The sequence below is a fragment of the Centruroides vittatus genome, unplaced genomic scaffold (assembly GCF_030686945.1).
Source record: "Centruroides vittatus isolate TY-2023 unplaced genomic scaffold, ASM3068694v2 contig_726, whole genome shotgun sequence".
Taxonomy (NCBI): domain Eukaryota; kingdom Metazoa; phylum Arthropoda; class Arachnida; order Scorpiones; family Buthidae; genus Centruroides; species Centruroides vittatus.
Window position 1 is genome coordinate 1,077,810 of NW_027122463.1, and position 19,323 is coordinate 1,097,132.

At 33.2% G+C, this 19,323-nt stretch overlaps 1 protein-coding gene across 1 annotated transcript; it reads left to right on the forward strand.

Moving 5' to 3' along the window:
• The first annotated feature begins 1,671 nt into the window (after nucleotides 1-1,671).
• Nucleotides 1,672-4,039, forward strand: LOC136980848 (testis-specific serine/threonine-protein kinase 3-like). The gene is made up of 6 exons (XM_067277051.1): nucleotides 1,672-1,943; nucleotides 2,053-2,232; nucleotides 2,776-2,995; nucleotides 3,071-3,245; nucleotides 3,593-3,780; nucleotides 3,875-4,039. The coding sequence occupies exons 1-6, from the start codon at nucleotides 1,672-1,674 to the stop codon at nucleotides 3,911-3,913; spliced, it is 1,074 nt and encodes a 357-aa protein (XP_067133152.1). The 3' UTR covers nucleotides 3,914-4,039.
• The last annotated feature ends 15,284 nt before the right edge of the window (nucleotides 4,040-19,323 follow it).

The window sequence follows — 19,323 nt, forward strand, 5'->3', positions numbered from 1 at the left end:
AACTGTTAAAATTATACGTAGAAAAAGATTTTAACAAGTTGAACATTTAATGAAAATTGATGAGAAGTAATGCGTTAATTCCGAATTATAAAAATGTATTGAAAATTTCCAAAAACAAGTTTAATATATTATCTGACATTGATTATATTTTCACAGTGGAAGCTAAATATGGATTTAAATTAATAAAAATTAAGTTTGATTATTGCAAGTAGAATTGTACTGTTGGGATTCGGATGTACTGTAGATTAAGCTTAACGTAGACAAGAATCAGCTTTAGATGATTGTTAGACCCCTCAACGGATATGTAAACAAAACACTAAAATCATTCACACACAGGAATGAATAAAGACAAAACGTTTTAGCGTTGTAAGACTGCTTGACACAAGATTCTCCTATCACGATAAGATTTCAAACATTTGGTTGGTCAAAAAATCCAATTTTAAAAACAGAATGAGTTGAAAGGAGACACTGACAGGGAAAGTTGAAGTAGATGCATTACGACTGAAATCGGGAGTCGTGGAATTGATCAGATAGAAAGGAGAATGACCTTATGAAAACATTGTGCCTATCACAGCATCCAGAGTTAGCAGAGGTGGCCTTCCTGCTACCTTTGACAAACATTTCTGAAGGATTTTCTCGCCCATCATAACTTCTCAATATTTTACAATATACATTGTATACCTGTACAGAATAAATGATAAGTTACGTAACTCTTAAAAAGAATTTACTTGGCCATGACATCAGCTTGTAAATGGTTTGTAGAATTTGACAATTTCTGTCTGCCATGGTGCATGAAAATTAATGTCGTCAATAGTAGTGATTTATTAACAAATATTAACTTTTATTTAATACAGTATTAAATAAAATCGGTCCATCGAGAATCTCTAATACCCTATTCACACTGTATATTTTAAGCCAGCTTAAGGTATGAAATATGAACGGAACTGACTTAACGTTAAACCGGTTTAACTACCAACAACTGGCTCAGCTTAAATCGCTTTCTCAAAGAAGCTTAAGTCGCTTCAACTTTCCACGAGGTCCGCCACAAGTTCAAAAATAATGGCGGAAGCAGATGTACAGTACAAATGTTCGAACAAACGATACTCTTGTTTATTGTTGTTCTAAAAATAGAATATATAAATACAAGTACAATGACGGCTTTTTGAAGTTTAAACAAAGGTTCCTCAAGGATATATTTTTTAGACATAAATATTGAATTCAAAGAAGGGCATTTGGTCACCAGTGTGTACGTCAAACCGACGCATAGACCACTTTACATCCCATCACACTGGAATGATCCTTACTGATATAAACTGGCTGCGTTCCGAGCTCTCATTACAAGGGCCTTTTTATATTAGTAGTAGTGTAATTGATAGAAGGAGATTAACAGAATATTGCAGCTGGCCAGAACTCTAGGATACAGAGCAGATACGATAACAGGAATGATTAGAAGCTACAAAATGGGCACAGCAAAGACTCCATGCGGCGATATCGGTAAAATCACAAAGTTCACGTACAATAGTAGTACGAAAGCCACTATGAAAGAAATTTCGGACCGAAAAAAGTCCAAAATGATCTTGAACAGAGCTCCGAACCTCTAAGATAAGGAATGATAAGGACAGCATTAATAAAGAAGGAAAAGCAGGAGTGTACAGGATTCCTTACGAAAACATGCAATTAGGAATCAAGAAAAACTATATTAGTGTTACTACAAGAAATTTGGGAATCAGGCTGAAGGAGCTCAAATATAATGTCAATAAGGGATTATCTCGGATGGCGCAGGCTGAAGGCTCCATAGTAAAATGGGAGGAAGCAGATATTGTCAAGTCCTTGCACTCCCCGACTTTAGCAATGAGCGCAGAAAAGATTGAGATTTATAAGGGCAAACTACAAGATACGTGCATTAATGCAAGGGATGCAGAAGGGCTATCATCTGCGTGGAAGTATTTATTTAGTAGTGTACAGTATATAATATACATATAATGCAAAAAATAGTAATATTAACTAACACTATGTATTTATTAATGTATATTATTACAAAATAATACGAAGATTATTATTTAATAAACAATGTTATTTTATGAAGCTAAATTCACGAGAGATTGGAATTGAATTTATGGAGGACTTTGTTAAAACAAATTGTTTTTTAGATCGTGGGCCATTGGAAATTATTTGGTCTGAAGGTTTTGAAGTAGGTGCTGTGATTGGAAAAGGAGCTTATTCAACAGTTAGGTTAGATTATTAATTAGCAATTTTTTACAAGATCAATTAATTTGGATATGTTACACTTAATCAATTTTTTTTTGTAAGAGTAAAATAAGTTATCGCTTTATGGTCACATTTAAAGATGGCCGGTTGGTCCAAGCAGTTAAGGTGTCATCTTATTGCTCTGGGAGATCCGGGGTCGAATACGGCTGAACAATCCAAGGAATTTTATATGGTGGGCTTTGTTCCTCATCGCCCGACCGCCTATATTGTGGGGCTGGCCAAATCTACGAAGGGCATGGAAAAATGCTCTCTCACTACCCACAGGGCAGAAAGAATCAAAACTGAAAAAAATCCTGAGTCTACTAGGATCAGGATTTGAGTCCCAGTCGAACCAGACACTTTGTGTGTTGATAGTTCCTTTTATGTGGAGGCTCACTTCTTTACCATCTGAACGCATCCTTTACAGACTTGACAAAACCCATAGTAGGCTTTAGTACTTGCAGAGTCGAAAGAATATAAAGTGAAAAAAGAATGAAACGCTGTAAAATATAAATATTTTATTTTTAGAATAGCAGAAAAGAATGGCAACCCGATTGCAATCAAAATAATTTCGATAAAAGATATTTCGAAGAGATGCAGAGACTATTTTCTTCCTCGAGAAATAGAAGTGCTCTCACAACTAATACATCCAAATATCATCGCTATTCATAGAATCATGTTTGCCAAAAATCACATCTACATATTCATGGAATTTGCTGAAAAAGGAGATTTACAAGATTATATACAAGTAAAAAATAGTAATAAATTTATTACTTTTATTATTATTATAATTCTCTTAAACAACATTTTAATATTTCACCAGAGAAAACAATTTCTTCCTGATAAGAAAGCAAAAAAGTATTTTCGATTTCTCGTCAAGGCTATGGATTATCTCCATAGTCAAAACATTAGTCACAGAGATTTGAAGTGTGAAAATTTACTTATTACCAGTAATGATACTATCAAATTAACGGATTTTGGATTTTGTCGAAGTGTCAGTAAGTACAATTAAGTAATCTTTTAATACTTTTTCGTAATTCATTAATTCAGATCGAAACAAAGTAAAAATCTTTTAAAAAATTTCGTATTGGAATTTTAATCATTAATGAAAGCATAATTATTTAATTACAACCATCTCTTAAAAATTGAGTCCGTTTCAGTTGGGAAAATGTTTATTTCCGTTTATTTTAATAATTAAATATTGTACAGAAAAATTTTAAAACAATTATCTTCTTCAATTGCTGGTCCGAATTTTCTGATTAAAAATTAGATTAATAAAACTAAGATATAATTATTCTTAAATATAAAATACTAATATAACATGTATTTCGTTTTTAATCGCCAGTTGATGATAAAACCGGAAAAAGAGTATTAAGCGAAACATATTGCGGAAGCCCTAGTTATTCAGCTCCTGAAGTATTGCAAGGAATACCATATAATCCAATTATGAGCGATAATTGGAGCATAGGCGTGATTCTATACAATATGATTACGGGAAGATTGCCGTTTTCTGAAAGCCATCATCGTAAAATGGTAAAATATCAACTGGAACGACGTTATATATCTCCTTTAGATATAAATACAAATGCCAAATTGGAATGTAAATTGTTAATCAATCACTTGTTAGAACCAGATATCATTAAGAGATTTAACATCAAACAGATAATGAAGGACCCTTGGATATGTAAGAAATCTAGAAAGCCAAAAGAGAAATATAGTGAAAGCCCAATTTATGATCACAAAATTCCCCAATAATAATTTAAGAAGCATGTATTAATTCAAAAAGTATCGATTTATTTTTTTTTTTCGCAAACTTATTTGTTACTTACAGACGTCATACTTTAAGAATAAATTTTTCGCTCATTTAAAAATTTTTAGCATATGTTTATTTTATAAAAATACAACATGCCAATACTTCAGTTATGCATAAGATAATGGGTTACCAGGTTAACTATTTTAGTTATGACTTTTAAAATGCGCTTCCATAGATACAAAAAGTATTTTTTTAAACTATATTTATGTATAACAGTTGTGATTAATTCCATTATAATAAACACTTTTCTCATAAAATATCTGTAACAAATAAATTTTAAAAGTTCACGAATTTCACGTAAACAAACACTATTTTTATTATTAGAATTTTAATATGTTACGAATAATTTATAGAATATTTAAGAACTCTTGACGATTTTCGTCAGCGGAAATTTTATTTTAGTCACAGATTCCTCTTTAGTCAAGAGTATTGAGGCTGAGTATCATAACTTCTCCAAAATTACTCTGAAATATTGAATTGTATGTCATTATTTACATACATTAAAACAGATTAAGTTATTTTCAATACGGTAACATCTATTAGTAAAATTTAAAATGGAAAAGTTGACAATAATACTTTATTTTTTTTAAACTAATTTTACATTTACCTGAACACACACAAGAACGTCGTAAGAAATCAAATATCCACCTTTAAATACATAAGGAATCTTCGCTTCCTTATCGAATTCCACAATGTTTTAAGCATTCACAGACCTATTCAAATATTTATAATTTTAGATTTAAGCACGACAATATAATTTTGATATATAAAAGATTGACATTAGTAATTCAGTCCACTACTACAACACAAGGTGACTCAAAGCTATCCGTACAAAAGCAATAACTGAAGGGATGTATGTAACTGTGATGCATTTGTACACTCAACATCAGACATGCTAACATCAGTTTATCATGAGTAGGAGGAGTGTTTTTATATGTGCATTCATTCAAATGGCATCTACATAGATTATATTCTGTAAGTGACATAACTGATTACGTAATAAAGAACCCTTTATCTGTATGAAGAGTTTGGGATCTTTGTTTGAATGCTTTTACTTAAAAGACAAATAAATACTTAGAAGCTGGCTACAATCGTAAATGGTTAATATAATATTATTTTCTGAGAGAATATTATTAATTATTATTTATTTATCTTTATTTATTCTCGATACCGCCAGAGCATAATTGGGTGAAATACAGAGATATATCAAAGCACAAGTAAATATGTACATAATAACAGTGAGATAACGTACAAACAGTATGACAATAAAGAGGTATGAACAAATGGTGAGATGACCGATACAAATCAACCGATATGATACATAGCTTGAGAGTAGAATAACATGTACAGTAGTATAAAATAGGCAATACTAATAGTAATAATAAAAATTACACAGATGTATGTTGCAGCAGAACGAGTAATGATATGTACAATAATGTGCAAGGAGCAAATGAAGATAGTGCCCGTTGACAGACATGACCAACTTAATGAATGACAGAGCGTATGTGATACTTGTGAATCAATTTTTTGAATGCTTTGTAGGTGACACTATCCTTAAGAAGAACATGAAGTTCACAAGGTCAATTAATACCCCTCTGGCTAAGAGCCCTAGTCTCGAGCTCACGTTTCAAGTTTCCAGGAAAGCATCATCAGCATAAGCCAGAGCACTAACATGATCATCAAAGTCAGTGTAGAGAAAGTCATTAAAAAGGATACGCCATAGGAGAGAGCCACAAGATGGCCTCCCTGTTGGAGAGGAAATCCCTGGTTAGCTGAGAGAATATTTCTATATTTCTATATTTATAGGGGAATAAGAGGAATGCCTCCTAAGTGGTATATCCTCAAAGAAATGAAAAGAAGTGAGAAGGGTTAGTTGGAGGGAAAGTGTTGTGGCAGGGGCCGAAAGTGGGTGGAAAAGTTGAAGAGAGGTGAAAAGAGGAAGGGGGAGGTCATGAGCCGCACCAGGAACTTTATTTAAGACATAAACGGGTAACATATGGAAATAATATTTACAAAAGAAAACAAGAGAGGTACAGATTTTTAGGCGTACATAAAAAATGCGACTATAAGTTCCTTATTCACAAAAGTAGTCATTGCCTGGCATAGTACTGTAAAATTTACAATATTGATGCCATAATGGTGAATACCATGATTAGGTTTACAGGAAATTCTGCTTAGCGGATAGAGTTTTAACTCACCTACACACAAGTAGCTATACATTACACACATGTAAAACGCGTGTTGAACTAGATGAAGATGTTTCTTACTCATTGTCGTGTTGCAGGTCCAGTGCCTTTGTTGACTCGACAAAGTTTATGAAGTGCCTAACTAAGACGTTGTGGTCGCAAGGCCAGTTGTATCCCTCCTGTAACACTGTTCTGAGTAGATTCGTCCTATGTTGGGTGTATTGGTTGCAGTCGAATATGAGATTCTGTGCGTCTTGTTGCGAAGTCCCATCGCACTGATAATGCAGGGAGTCCCTGTGCCCAAATCTGTTTAGGTAGGCCAGGAAGTTTCCGTGGTTGGTGAACAATTGAGTAGTTCTGAAGTTAATGCTGAGGTGTTGAAGCTGTAGCCGCTGTGCAATGTCTGGGAAGAAGCTGAAAGTTGTCCTTCCTGTCTCTTCCTCCTCCCAGTTGAGTTGCCATATGTTGATCATGGTGTTCCAGATGAGATTCTTGGTTGCCACCATCGAAGGTAATGTCTGTAGTACTCGAGGAGGCCTCTCTAACGAGGAGGCTCTCTCGAGGGCCTCTCTCGAGGAGGCCTCTCTAACGAGACGGTCAGCCTCCTCGTTACCAGTGTCGCCAGAATGTGCCCGTGTCCACATGAAGTTTATGTGGCTGGTGCTACAGATGAGCTCCTGAGTGATGATCCGTTGAATGTTGCAATCCAGCTTACAACTGGATATGCTTTGGAGAGCAGACCTGTCCGAGTAGATATAGATGTTTTTTGCCCTTGAGCTTAGTACTCGTATTAATGTACTTGAGGGCTCTGTAAATGGCATACAGTTCAGTCTGAGTGATGGAGCAGAACCCTGCCAGGCAGTGGGATTCTTTGTGCACGAACTGATTATTTCCAGTATTGTAGTGGGCCAGACCAGCACCCACCCCAGTCTTAGATTTAGAACCGTCCGTGTAGACAATATTATATGGAAGGGAATTCTCTCTATGGGAACCCATTGTGACTTCCGGTAGATGAGCAGGGTGATGCAGTAGAGAGTAGATGGTCTGAATAGTGGTGTTGAGGTTGGGGTGAAACAGGTGGTCCATTTCCAGGTTGGGTAAGCTTCCTATGTCCAGGTATGCTAGAGTTGCGTTCCATCCGCATAGGTATGAGAGGTGAGTCAGCCTCCAGAGGATCCTATTGGCCTGATGCCTGACTCATGGGTGGTAAAAATCCCCAGGAATTTTTCGGGGGGTGGTCCGTTCGGATATGTCGGTCCCCGTCCCTCACCACCCGGCCACCCCATTGTGGGCCTGGCCGAACCCATAATGGGCTTGCTGTAAGAGGCCCTCTTAGTGCCCACTGGGTGGAAAGAGTTACAAAAAAAAAAAAAAAAAAAAAAGGTATGCTAGAAGTTCTTTCCATTTCCCTGTAGGTATGATGAGGTGAGCCTCATCATACCTACGGGGTCAGCCTCCAGAGGATCCTATTGGCCTGAGCCTTAAGACTCATAGGTGGTATCCCAGTCAGGACTTGGAGCGCTGCCGTGGGAGCTGTTTTGTATGCCCCCGATATCCGAAGAAGGCATACACGTTGCACTTTGTTAAGAGCCCTCGTGATGTGGGCCTTTGAAGCTGCTGCTCCCCAGATTGGGGCACCATACAAGACTGTAGGCACTATGACCTGTCTATAGATATTTCCAAGAATGTCTCTGTTGACCCCCAGCTCTTACCAGCCATGTAACTGAGGAGATTTGCCAGTTTGAGGGCCTTCCCACATACATAGTCGACATGTGGGTTCCACTTAAGCCTCTGATCTCAGGCCAATAGGATCCTAGTGTTCCCAATTTTTAAGGAAAATGGCTTGCAGAGTTGCTGGCCCTTCGACATCTGCATACAGACAGACTTCTGCATGTTGATAATAAGTTTATTTTTGCTGCTCCATTCGTGGATATGTGTAAGAAGCTTGTTCGCTTCAGCCTGGAGTTTTTCGCCATTTTTACCAGATACCATGACCAGGGTATCGTCCGTATACCCTTGTATTATCCATGTTGCCCTGATGTCGTTGGGATTGATATGCAGAAGCCCATCATACATGATGTTCCACAGTCCCGGCCCTTTCCGAGAGCCCTGTGGACACCCCCGGGACATCTGCTGCGTAATGAGTTGGTCTGAGTCATATATGCCTATCGTCCGCTTACTTAGGTAGTCGCTAAGAATTGCGAATAAGTTATTTGGACAGTGTTGCTTCTTAAGTTGATGGAGTAATCACCAGACGAGCGATTCAGAAATCTTTACAGGAGCAGAAAGGAAACAATACGCCTTAAAAATTTTTACCACATGAGGCACCTGCCTTTGGAAAAAATCCAAGAAGGAGGTGCTGCGCCCTGCACACCCCCTTAAATCTGTCCCTGTCACAAAAGGATATGAAAAGTAAAGTCGTGATTTGTTTTGATTTTTATACAGTAACTTTGTTTTTTGATAGACCATACTAACTTATAGTAGATATTTTATTATACCGATTTAATGTATAATATTTACCATCTGATGACTTTTTCCAAATTTAATTTAAATTGATCGAGGAGGAACCAGAAATGTTTATCTGTCAAAAACAAATCGATCTCGAATAAATTTCTGTATGAATTTGATATAATTTCATTTCTCAACAGAGCGATGATAAGAAAATAACCATTTGCTGATACTTTAAGATATTGTGAAATTAAAACAAATACAAACATTATCATTATGTGGATTATAAAATTAACATTTCCATTTAATGATCTGATTTCTACTAAAATAAAAACTTTATATTAAACACGGAAAATTTTATAGTTTAAACACTTACCTGTACAAGAGCGATATTTTAATTTGAAATGATCAATCTTTCATTATTTAAGAATAATTAAATCAAAGTTACACTTTGAAAGAACTTAAAGTACTTGCACTGGGATAAGTTACACACTATCTCCTCCATTTCTGTCTATACCAACTGTAAACTACAGGGTTTATTTCTGAATTTTGATAAAAGATGGAATCCAATCGTCCATTCTAATAATGAGCAGACCAATTCTGAAATGATAATTAATATTTATGTTAGGCTCAAAGATCGAAAACGCTCATTGAGCGAAAAACGTCCACAACGCGCTGTAGTCTCTTTAAATCATCTACAACGCGAAATTCGTGTCGCGACACTTGTATAAACAGCCACAACGCGTTGTGACTAACTCAAAGCGAAATTCGCGTGGTGGCTTTCATGATATTTGATCACTACTCGTTGTGGTGATTAAGAAAAGCCATGACGCGTTCTGAACATACTTGTAGGTGCTTGATGTACTCTACACGATGACATAAAAACCAGCTGCTAAAGTTAAAAACCATTCCAACGGATATATTATGGTTAAAAGTCACCACAAGTTCTGGATGTTTGACATAAAGTCTATCAAGAAGACCTGCCTTGTTTCCTAACTGATAGAGACCTGATGGTTTAATGCTGATAACAACAGCTAAAACATTTCTGGGAGCTCACAACCTGTCCGTCGTATCGTGGTTGTTCAGAACGCGTTATGGCTTTTCTTAATCACCGCAACGCGTAGTGGTCAAATATTCATATTTGACCACTACGCGTTGACCACTACCGACAACCCATGACACGAATTTCGCGTTGTGGACATTTTTTCGCTCAATGAGCGTTTTCGTTTTTTGAGCTTAACATTTACACAAGTTATATCTATATACGAGGGTAATCCCAAAAGTAAGGTCTCCTTTTTTAGAAATACAAAGAAACGTTTATTTTCAATAGTGTTTACATCATTTTAAAGCTTGAACACTTATCTATTTTTCTACATAATCGCCATTTCGGTCGATGCATTTTTTCATGGGCTGTGGCAATTTTTGTATGCCCATGTCATACCAGCTCGCCGCCATGTCGTGTTATATCAATTGACATTCATTGCCAATTGACGTAAGTGTATGGCGAGTCGTGCATAGATCTCAAAAACCTCTTGAAGTGGTGTAGGGAGTTTGCAGCTGATTATATTGAAATTCACGGCGAAGAAAGAAGCGGGAGACCGTCAATTTCCGACGAGACAGTCGCGAAGGCTGAGCAAACCATGCGTGAAGATCGCGAATCACTCTGGATGATCTCTGCATTTTGGCTCTTGTGGTTTCCCCGAAGCACCATTCATGGGATTTTAACGGAAAAGTTGCAATACCGGAAGGTGTGCGCAAGATAGGTCCCGCGACAAGGCAGTGAGCTGGTATGACATGGGCATACAAAAGTTGCCACAGCGCCTACAAAAATGCATCGACCGAAATTGCGATTATGTAGAAAAATAGATAAATGTTCAGACTTTAAAATGATATGAACATTATTGAAAATAAACGTCTCTTTGTATTTTTGAAAAAATAGGAGACCTTACTTTTGGGATCGACCTCGGGATGGGATAATAATAATAATAATAAATACACATAGAATGAGGAAAATTAGGAAGAATCTCTATATAAAATACAATATCCAAACTGAAAACGATCAGAATAATATAATAGAAACTATCAAACAAAAAGTCAAAGCGCTAGCAGGAAGAATTAATAGATATGATGAAATGAATACAAAAAAGGAACAGAACAGGATTTTTAAAGAAAACGAGCGTAGGTTGTACAGAAGCTTGGGAAGCAACGCTACTAAAAATATCAAAATACCAAGTAAAGATAAAGTAGAATTTTGGACATCAGTGCTATCTAATCCTAAACAATACAATACGGAAGCTAAATGGGTTAACCCTTAGCATCTCGCACTAGCTGTGCCGCCGTGCTCAGGGAAATCTCAAGGTCTTCGGACAAAATGTACTTACATTATGTAAAAAATTCTTAAAAATTCAAATATTTGTTTTAAAAATATAAAAACAATGAATTTTAATATCTAAGAATGTGTACTTTTATTTAGTAGATTATTTATTGGCTCATATTATGTATTATTTCTAAAATAAATTCGTATTTTTTCGTTTACGATTCCGCCGCCGTTTTTACTTTTATTTTTTTTTAGGAACGATACAATTCAGACATAAGAAAAAAACGCCATCGTTTTCTTCTGTTTTTAATCTACATAGTATTATATTATTTGGATTTAATTTTTAAATGCATTAGTCATTTTCGATTTTTTAAATGTTAGTGTTGAGGTAAGTGTTCCTTTTTCTGTCTATTTATAAATATTTTCGCTAATTTTTTAAATATAACAAGTTTATTTAAGTTCATAACATATTTTCATTATACTTTACACGATTTATGATAATAATTTATTTATTTTTAAACGTAAATGCAATGTATAAAAGTCACCTTTGTGGATTTTTGTACTAATTTAGGCTGTTATATGTTTGTTATTGACAGATTTTTGTTATTTTTTACATTTTAATTCAAATTTGTTAATTATTTTTAAAACATATAATAATGACAAACATCGTCAACAAAAGCACGTGGTTTTTGCAGTCACGTGACCGCAGAAACGCCTGGTGACGAAATTCTACTTCCTGTGACCTACCTATGACGTCATATCTAAAACGTCTTAAATGTTTTTAATTTTTTAAAAACTTTATTTCACTAAATAAATTAATAGTACGTATAAACATTTCAGATTTTTAATGTAATAACATAAAATTTACAGTAAAATGTAGTAACAGGTATATAATTAATTTAGATTAATTTAGGAAGGTATTTAGTTAGGTATGGAAAAGATAGTTACTGTTCTGATCTCCAGATGGCATTCAATAATGTAAATGTACTGATGTTTTTAATTTTTTCTTCCAGAACATTCTAAATTAATTAAATTTAATAAGAGATAGCACCTAACGTCTACCTCTAGGCCAAATTATTTAGCATTTAATTATTATTAGTAGCAGAAATATAGTGCAATCTAATCCGGCAGACAAGAATCTTTATTACATTATTTTTCTTATTTTATTTTCTTTTGACATATCTATAAATTTTAAACTTTTTGGCTTTTAGTTATTATTAATTATAAAATTTAAAATATTATTCATGCTGATTTTGTAAAGATTTCAAAAAATGAATTTTTCAGTTTGACAACACAGTTCTGTAACATTAGGTAGGATAGAAATTTAGTTATTGTTCTAACAATGAAAGGTTCATTCTGAATTGAAGCTTCCACGGACTGATATACCTGGTATCTTTTTGAAGCCTTCTAATTAAAATGTTTAAATTAATATCTTATATCTAATCACTGTTATTAAACGTTTATCTTTACATCCGTTGTAGCAGGATTTAATCTTTCTTGATAATTTTAGATCTTTTTAATTAAGATAGCATCTACACTGATCCTCTGCCGCATTGTTTTGTAGAAACTTGCCACAAGTCAGACATAAACATCAATCCTTGCCAACATATAAAAGCTACTGTGAATTGTGATTTGGAAGCACAACCATTATCTTTAAAGAACTGTGTGTTGAATTTCCTGCCAATTTCTTCTGAAACAAAACAAGCGATATGGTTACTTGTGATTGAAACTACAGGTCCACTTGTACACAGGGTGTCTAATAATTTTAATACTTTCAGATAGTCTTATAACAGTAAATTTATTCAAGGAATCGAAGTGAAACATGCAAAAAACAAAACAAATATGATAACAAAAGTAAGTATTTTTAGTTTCTGTTAACCTCTTTATCCTCTTTAAAGCAAGGTTTCTAGTCGTACAAAGCCAAATATTTGCACTCTACAACATATACAGAGTTAGAATGTGAGTGGTTGAAAAGGTCTTTTGTACACTTCAAATGTTGTCGGTTATCTGTAAGTAGATGAAACAAAAGTGCTCTCTTTTTAAATAAACTGTGTTTCATATTATTTATTGCTGAAGTTATAAAGTCAACATTAGCCATTTAGTAGCATACTGGATAAAACTTTTGTCTTCCCTTAATTCAATATTACATTTAGAAGAACATACTTGCAGGTATTCCTAAGATCAAAGTTTTTTCTTATGTCAGAGCTACTGAACAAACTAATTCTTTGAGATGTTTTATCTGATTCGTGTTGTCTTTGACTTCTCATTCAAATATATCATAACATATGCTAATTGACCTGATTTTGCAAGTGTTCATCTCTAAAGACAGTGTAATTTCTCATACCAATTTAAACTTTCTTATTACAAATTTTATGAGAAAGTTTGAAACTATATAATATAATAGGATTTACCACCATAAATACTTACCTGAAATTTAAAAGCTGCTTATACTATAAGTTTTATAGTATTCTAAATTTGACTGGATTAGTAAAATAATTATATAAAATTTTTAGTATTTTTCAGGAAAACTTCAATCCAGGTGACGTAAGAGTCATCTATGGTTCTCGGGAGAATTTGCGCAATGATTTTTTTTATATCTAAATTGCATAATTATAATGGAAAATTATTAATCTTTATTAAAGAAATAGAAAAAGCTTCAAGTGAGATTAATGAAGTAGAAGTAGTAGAGATTACAGAAGACCAAGTAAAATTTGCTATACGAAAATTAATGAACTGGAAATCACCGGGAATAGACAAAATTCAAAATTACTACATTATATATTTGACTAGCATTTACAAATACTTTGCCGTATTATTTACAAATATAATCTCAGGAACAGAGATGTTAGAAGATTGGTTCACTACAGGTAAAGTCATACTTATACCCAAAAATGAAAACTCCGAAGATCCAGAAAACTGGAGAGAAATAATAGGTAGGGATAAATACTCAATATTAAAAGAAGCGGAAGAGATAGAAGGTGAAATACATCTACCACGAGGATATACACATACAGATGAAGAAATTAAAAAATCAATAATAAAACGGCATAATGATGTATGGAGAAGTAACAATTACATGGTCAATTTCATAAAAGGGTATTGGATCAGGGCAATATAGACAGAGAGCTTGCATTTGAATGGATTAAAAAGCAACAATAGCCCCAAGAGTTGAATCATTAATATTTGATATTCAGGACAAGGCTGTACTGACACGACAATATCAACGTGACATATTAAAGGAGCCACTGGATGGGAAAATGTCGCCTTTGTACGACCAAAGACGAGACCACGCAGCACATTATATCAAGATGCGAAAAATCGGTGGGGACTTGTTACGTAAAACGTCACAATAATCTTGTCCAGTATGTCTACTGGTGCCTGGCCCGAAAACATAAAATAGAAGTTCCTAACCAATGGTGGAAAGAAACATTAATCCAGCCGCAAGTTAAAGAAAATGGTACGGCCAAGATCTTATGGGAAATGCCTATCCAAACTGATGTCACTGTATCTCACAATAGACCGGATTTAATTTATGTTGATAAAAATCGCAATAAAACATTTTTAATAGATATAATTGTACCATCAGATTACAACATTGGTGCTAAAGAAATTAAAAAATTAAGTAAATATCATCTTTTGAAATCTGAAGTTAGCCGTTTATGAAATACACAGACGACTGTCATCCCAATAGTAATAGAAGCAACAGGAATAGTAGCAAAAACCATAAAGAAATACAGTACATAGATCAATTAGAATCCAACATTGACATCAGCATTCTTCAGAAACAGGCAGCCATACACACATCCCTTATACTCAGTAGAGTGCTTGATAATACTATCTTTGTGGTCAACACACCAGATCCACTCAAGCATAATATGCAGCAATCTTCAGACACGCAGCAATTATCAGATACGCATTATTCATCAGTTAATCCGGAGTTACCCAATACGACTGTTGAGACTAGTACACAATGCTCATCTGGAAACCTTTTAAGAAGAGGAAAAGGGAGGAGAAGAGGAACCACTTGCACTTAAAGTGCATCTAATACAGTAAAGGGGTGGAATCAGATACCTTCTTTCCTGTGGGTTACAGTACGAGGTATTTTTTACTCCGTTGTAAATCGTGTAGAAATAAAATAATAATAATGATAATAAGCGCAGAGCCCAAACGGTTAGTAGTTGAAAGTTGAAAATTTGGTACACGGTTAGGGTACGTCACGAGAACGTACACTAAGAAGGGATTTTTCGAAATTCTCCCTGCAGGGGAAGTGTTAACAATGGAAAACAAGAGAAAGCAACGTGCAAGATTTACGGGCTGGACAAAAAAAGAAAATAAGAGAAGCATCACAAAAATTTAAAGAAAAGAATCCTGAGGCAAACAAAAGAGCTGTAAACAGTGGGGGATGAAAGAAGTGTATTCCTTAACAATGGAAGTGTTAAGAATGGGAGTGTTAACAATGGAAGTGTTAAGAGAAAGCGATGTGCAAGATTTACAGGCGCAGATGCGGGTTTTTGCGTTTTTGTGGGAAATCGAACATACTTTTAGACTCATCTAAAAATTCTCTAATTAGTCAGGAAACAATCTTACCCGTTTTCACAGAATGCAAAAATTAGGATTCTTGCATTCTGTGAAAACGGGCAAGATTGGCTATAATGTAATAATCTTAATCTTCACTATCGTTACTGTTTGCGCGAGTAACGCCGGGCTTGTCTGCTAGTTCTAGAATAAAAGTTAATCATAAATTAAAATATTAGTATGGATTTAAATTATTTGTAATTGTGTTTGAAAAGGATAATTGATTCGACTTTTTTAAAAAGACAGAGTCGATTATTCTTTTGGGTAATTGAATAAGAAAGTAATCGAAACTGAGTAAGAAGCCCAATTTTCTGAATCACTCGTCAAATGAATGAAATTTGATGTATCTGAAACATATAGGCCTACATAATTGTTATGTATGTAAACCTCCAACAGATAGCACACACCAAATTGCCTCGATCTAGTTAAGTGACTCCGCACCTCTGACCTTAGTCGTGTTCCTTTGTCTTCGTCAGTCGTGCAGGGTCGCCTAACTAGAACAAGGGGCAATTCGGTGTGTGTTATCTCCTGGAGGTTTACATACATAACAATAATTAATATATTAAATTCAATACACAGATTATTAATTTCGCTTAGTGTCTTTATTCAATTAAGTGAAATGATATCTTCTAACTCTTCTAAATCATTTTCTTAAAGAACTGAGACGTAGGGAGGCCCTAAAATCAAGTAGATGATTGGTAGATATAAGGTAGGAGTCCCATTATGTCCCACTAAATTTGGATTATTAGTGTTTAGGGCCTACCTAATCAGTCAATCATTACCAGTAAGTTAACAGTGTTCTTTACTGTAGAACATTGATTAATGTAGTATTTTAACAACATATAAATGGATGATGACTTCTTAATAGGTATTTCAATAATTTTTATCATTAATTCACAAAATTTAATTTTTGTGATTATAGAAAAACCGCCAGATCTGGAAAATTTGAAGCATGGTGTGTAAATTATTTACATACCTAATTTAATAATTGGCAACACTATCTCGCCGTTTAAATAAACGAATTGTGATTATTCTAAATGAAGCATTAATGAATGAAATAATAATTAACGCCTTGTTATTACAGAATTTAAAGCAAACAAAACATGAAAAATCGTGATAAATGAACTTATAGTATGAAAAACTTAACATGATAATTTTACTTTGACAGCATAGCAAGGCTATATCAATAATAAATTTGGATGCTGCAACTGCTAACGAGATCAATATTTGCTTTCCTAGAAATTTTACTTTCGAAACATGTTTAAATTCTTGTAAAGTAATCTCATACAATTATAGAAAATTTTATTAAATATTAAAATTAATAATATTTAATTTATAGCTCTAGAAATATGAATTTAATTACACGGTCATGTAGAAAACTATATGACTTCAAACATGAAATTTGTATCAGAATCATCTAAGTTTCTCGAACTGTTAAATATGGATTCAATAAATCTTGAAATAGAAAACATACATTTAAATTCTTAGTAATTATTAAAAAGCTAGAAAACAGTTATAAAGGATAAAAATTATTATAGATATAAGAACCATATCAGTGAATTACATAGATTTTTAATTGATAATAATTTAGAAATAATAAAAGCTGATAAATCAAAACAGATTATTATTGTAAACATAGATTGGGTTAAAACTAAAAAACTTGAATTGATACAAAGTGAAAGATTTAGAGAACTCCCAATAGACCAAAAAGAGGTTATTTACAGAGTTAAAAAATAGAATTACAAAACTACAAAAATTAAAAAAATTAAGCAAACTGAAAAGGAGTTCATCTTAAATAGTAGTAATGATCGTACACAAAAAATAAACATTCAACTTAAAACCCATAAAGTAGGTGATAAAGTTAGGCCCATAATAGACTTTAAATATTCAATATTATATAACCTAGAAAAAATTTTAAAGAAAAAACTAAAATCATATCAGAATTATAGATTAGACATATATAATACAGATGAGTTTTTAAAAGATATTAAGGATTTAAATATAAAAAATACTTTTAAAATTGCTAGTTTGGATATCGTTAATATGTACCCCACGATATCATGGGAAATTGTTGAAGAAAAATTAAAACAAATTAATGTAAAACCGGATATTATTGATTTAATAAAATTCTCACAAAGAAGTAACTACTTTGAAATAAACAATAAATATTGTGCACAAAACGAAGGCATTAACATGGGATCTGTTATGGGACCAAAGTTAGCGGAAATAATAATGACAGATATTGATGAAAAAATTAACAAAATAGAAGGCATAAAATTTTATAGAAGATATGTTGATGACATCCTAATTAGGCCCTATATATAACGATATAGAGATTAAAATTAACGACATTAAAGATATAATAAATAACATACACAAAGAAATTCAGTTTAAAATAGAAGAAGAAAATAATATTAACCATAGCATAAATTTCTTAGATATTACAATAAAAAAGGAACGGAAATAGTATAGAATTTGAACCTTTTAAAAAACTATGCTCTATGAACAAAACAATTAATCATAAGTCTACTACTTTTCGAGAACGTTTTCAATATGGAATACACCAAGATTAAGACAAGAACCAGTAAAACTACTAATATAAACAAATATATAAACGAATTAAAAAAGAAATTTATGCTAAATGGATAGCCAAACAGAATAATTGATACGTGGGAAAACAGATTGAGTGATAAAACATACGAAAGATTAAAAAAGGACCCTGATATAAAATAGATTAGTTTTCCTTATATTAGAGGGTTGTATGAAGAGATTGACAAAGAGATGAGAAAAATTACCGTATTTTACGGACTATAAGACGCACTTTTTTCTTCGGTAATGTAAAACTAGCACCTAAATACGAGAAATTGCAATCTAGATTAAAAGCGAAACAATTAACAAAGATAACTAGACAAGGGAAAGAAGAAACGCAAAATATAGTCTATAAAATTTCATGTACTTGCAGTAATACTAATATTTATATAGGTGAAACGAAACGTAAATTAAATATAAGATTGAAAGAACACATTGCAGACTTAAAATACAACAGATTAAATTCAGTTTTCCACGATCATTGTTTATTGAATAATTGTAATATTGATAAGTCTAATCTTGGAATTTTACATAAAGAAAAAAACACATGTAGCAGGAAATTTAAAGAAAGTTTCGAGATCCTACAAGCCAACAACTGTATTAATGAAAACTTGAGTTTAAAAATAAATGAAAATTGGTTAAATGTCTTATAAAATAATTTCAAAAAATTTTTTGTCTAGTTTGGCTATGATTTGCATTATTGAAAATAGTTATTGTAAAATAAGTTACCGTATTTCGTTAAAATATGCAAATTTGTATTAGACCGCATTGCGACGGGGGGAAAAAACACTGTAAAGAGGGAGCAGGTTTTATCTTTGTGGTGTATTGATGTGTAATTTGTAAAGTAGAACTTAACTAAGTCTACTAGTTGGCGTTTCTTTTATTTGTAAATATAATAAAAAAACATAAAATATATCATGTCTATGTAAAAGCAAGGTTCAATGTTGGAATTGTTTATCAAAATTTAAAACTTGCTCCTCAGATAATGTCCTATGAAAAAAATTTTTTTTATACTGTTTATGTACTGTACTTATGTATCAATTGCTTGTTTTTAAACCGGATGTACGTAAACTTCGTGTTGGTGAAGCCTACTTTTGATTTCATTGTTGGAAAAGTATATTCTGAGTCTCACTAGTAAATGTAGTATA